The sequence below is a fragment of the Ambystoma mexicanum genome, chromosome 10 (assembly GCF_040938575.1).
Source record: "Ambystoma mexicanum isolate Mex_15411 chromosome 10, UKY_AmexF1_1, whole genome shotgun sequence".
NCBI classification, from domain to species: Eukaryota; Metazoa; Chordata; class Amphibia; order Caudata; family Ambystomatidae; genus Ambystoma; species Ambystoma mexicanum.
In genome coordinates, this window is record NC_090932.1 from 846316911 (window position 1) to 846320104 (window position 3194).

The following is a 3194-nucleotide window of genomic DNA, read 5'->3' on the forward strand; positions in this document are numbered from 1 at the left end:
AGCATTAAGGACGGTGTTAGGTCCTGGGAAGTCCACAAATGGTATAGATGTAATGACATCCCCTAGCACCATAGGGTATGGTTTGGAAGATGTGCATACACCCCCTAAGCCTGTAGACATACCACAATTATCTGTAAAAGGTACAAAGGCCTTGCGTTTAAAATGGCTTCGCTCGAGGAGACAGAGGAAAATGTTTTTGAAACGCTTAAAAAAAGCAAAAGCTATCATTACCCGCCGTGCAAAGAAAGATTTAGATCTTCACTCTCCAGATACACCTGACACGTCTGATACAGAAACTGTTTTTTTACAGAGTTTCAAAAACATTTTCCTCTGTCTCCTCGAGCGAAGCCATTTTAAACGCAAGGCCTTTGTACCTTTTACAGATAATTGTGGTATGTCTACAGGCTTAGGGGGTGTATGCACATCTTCCAAACCATACCCTATGGTGCTAGGGGATGTCATTACATCTATACCATTTGTGGACTTCCCAGGACCTAACACCGTCCTTAATGCTGTTATAGGGATTGTCAACTGATTTGGAACAGCCCTAGCTTTATTTTTTAAAGACTGCTTTTTATAGTCTTGGGCCAGTACATTGGTTTTAGATTTTATCTTAAACAAAAGGTGTTTGGCCTTACAAACACCTCGACGTGTATCAATTAAAGCTTTTTTAGTACCCTTTTGCTTTAATCTATACTTCTGGCAGCCTAAGTTTACTTTCTTCTGTATACCTGGTAAATGTTTTCCTTTTTCACTATTTAATACATCTACATCAAATAATCGCTTAGCAGTGTCACCCCTTTTATAACAGGGAACCGTCACCCGGGCGGCTGATGTGTTAACATGTTTAAAAGTATGTCGGGGAGACAACGGTTTATTATCAAGCTTCTGAAAATTGTTCACTGCACACATCCGTTTGTTTACACCATTTGGCCCTGTGCTTGAAAGATCTAACGGCTTAGGGGGGTCATTTAACCTACAAATAACAGAGGCATATATAAATTCTTCACAAGCTAATTTTATGTGGGAGTCTGAGTTAACTATAATAGGCTCTTTTACAGGAGGATTTACAACAGGCTCTTTTAGAGGTGGATTTACAATAGGCTCTTTTACAGGTGAGTCTATAATTATTATAACAGGTTCAGAAGCACGAGCTGTTGGTATATCTGGTACCAAAGGGACCTGTTTCAAATTCTGGAAAATATCAGCACCCTGCTCACTGTTGGGGCTTGTAGGTAAACACGTATATGGTATTGAATAATCTCCACAATCCAGAGACTGTTGCCTAATGGTATCCTGTATTGGGTCTAAAGCAGGAAAATCTCCAAGAGGGTCTTTTATAGGGGAGTCTATAATTATTATAACATTTTCAGAATCAGGGGCTATTGGTACACCTGGTACCTCCAACGCTGGTTCTAAATTTTGGGGAATATCAACATACCTCTCACTGCTGGGGATTGTGGGTGAATAGGTATGGGGCGGTGTACAGTATCCATAATCAGGAGACCGTGCCCTAACGACGGCCTGTATTGGGTCTAAAGGGGCTACTACCTTTAAAGAGGAAAACACATTAGACGGGGTAATATCGCCACAACCTCTTCTCTCCAGCGGCGCTCTATTAGCTGATGGGTCTATAGGTGGTATAACCTTTACACGAGACCTTGTTTTTTTATCACATCTAACAGACCGGACCTGAGGGGGATCAGCCGGAGTTACCTGAATACTTTGATCTTCCACAGCTTCACAGTTAGTCATATTTAAAACTGGTTGAACCCCTTTAAACCGTACATCTTTTTTCAAACTTAGTTTAGAGTTTTTTAAACATTTTTGGAGCCCCAAACACTCCTGATAACCCCCCTCCCTTGTTGTGCTAAAGTGTTCTGTGTAGGGCTGACCTGTTTTCTTCACACGAGTCGTTGGTGGGACCGCAAAGGGCGTAAGCGCAACACTAGACCCTAAAAATAAACATAATTAAAAGAACATTACAAACTCGAAGCAAAAGCCTATTCCTTATAAACATACACCATCCTATAACCTAATACATGCTTCCTTTTAAAACAATGAAATCAAATAAACACCTTTAATAATATATCCCCTAGATACCTTTATAAACCTTTAATCTTTTAAGCTAGCAAGCATAAATAACATACCTTGCGTGCTGTCCCCTGAATAGGTCCTTTTCAAAATCCCCTTAAAATGCTCTAAGGTCTGGCCTGTTTTTTTCACACGATCGGCGGCCTGCCATCCAGAGGTACCATGTGCTAATCCTTTAGACTTCTTCACAACACTAGACCCTAAAAAATTGACCATAACATAATCAGATACATGTTTACAAAACTAAAACATAAGTATGATTCCTTATAACCAAAGAAGCTCATAAATCCTATTAATTGTTTCCTTCTAAAGCATACAAAACCCATAAAAAATAAAAAATAAACTATCATAAGCCTTAAAGCTGCTAAGCAAACATAAATCACGTACCATGCGTATCCACCTCTAAACGCTTTCTTTTCGGCTGACCCTCAACATGTTCTGCTTTTCCCAACAATTGTAAATCTACATAAAAACATTATAACATTAATCCTTACATACTGCAGCCAAACACACACAAACACACACACACCACTATAAAATTAATTGGATTACCTTCCGTACACGTCTGTGTGTCTTCCACAAGTTTAGAATTTGCAGCATTTACATGCTTCCTCTTTCGGGAAGCCTTTTTCCCATAGACACGGTCTACTATAATGTTAATACATAAGCATACATTTTTAATTCATATGTGATTATACCTTGAACCCTGATATCCTAAGACTTCAGGTGTTCAAATAAAAAAACACTCTAAAATATCATTTACAAAACACACATGTCTAAATACATAAGCCGCCTCGTGTCTTCACACAGTGTAACAAACGCACCATAACCAAATACAAACTAAAAAAATTCTGTTTAAAGGTTGCACCCTCCACTTATAAGCAAACCATGTTAAAATTCCTGCGTGTGTTACTTTTTTACTTAAAACATAATTTTCATAAAAACCATTAACTTGTAACCCAAATGATCCATTTTAAAAAGTTACAATGACCATGTTCATTTATACACTGCTGTTCAATATTTATCCACGGTGTCCTGGTCAGAGAAAAAATCAATAGTATAAACACACGTGTCTAAATACATAAGTCGCATCGTGTCTT

The 3194-nt window shown here is 38.5% G+C and overlaps 1 protein-coding gene across 1 annotated transcript; it reads right to left on the reverse strand.

Moving 5' to 3' along the window:
- Positions 1 to 258: 258 nt before the first annotated feature.
- On the reverse strand, positions 259 to 2831 carry LOC138492939 (uncharacterized). Its single transcript, XM_069620229.1, has 2 exons — positions 2151 to 2831; positions 259 to 1955 (listed from the first exon to the last, which is right to left on the reverse strand). The coding sequence occupies exons 1-2, from the start codon at positions 2308 to 2310 to the stop codon at positions 259 to 261; spliced, it is 1857 nt and encodes a 618-aa protein (XP_069476330.1). The 5' UTR covers positions 2311 to 2831.
- Between the last annotated feature and the right edge of the window lie 363 nt (positions 2832 to 3194).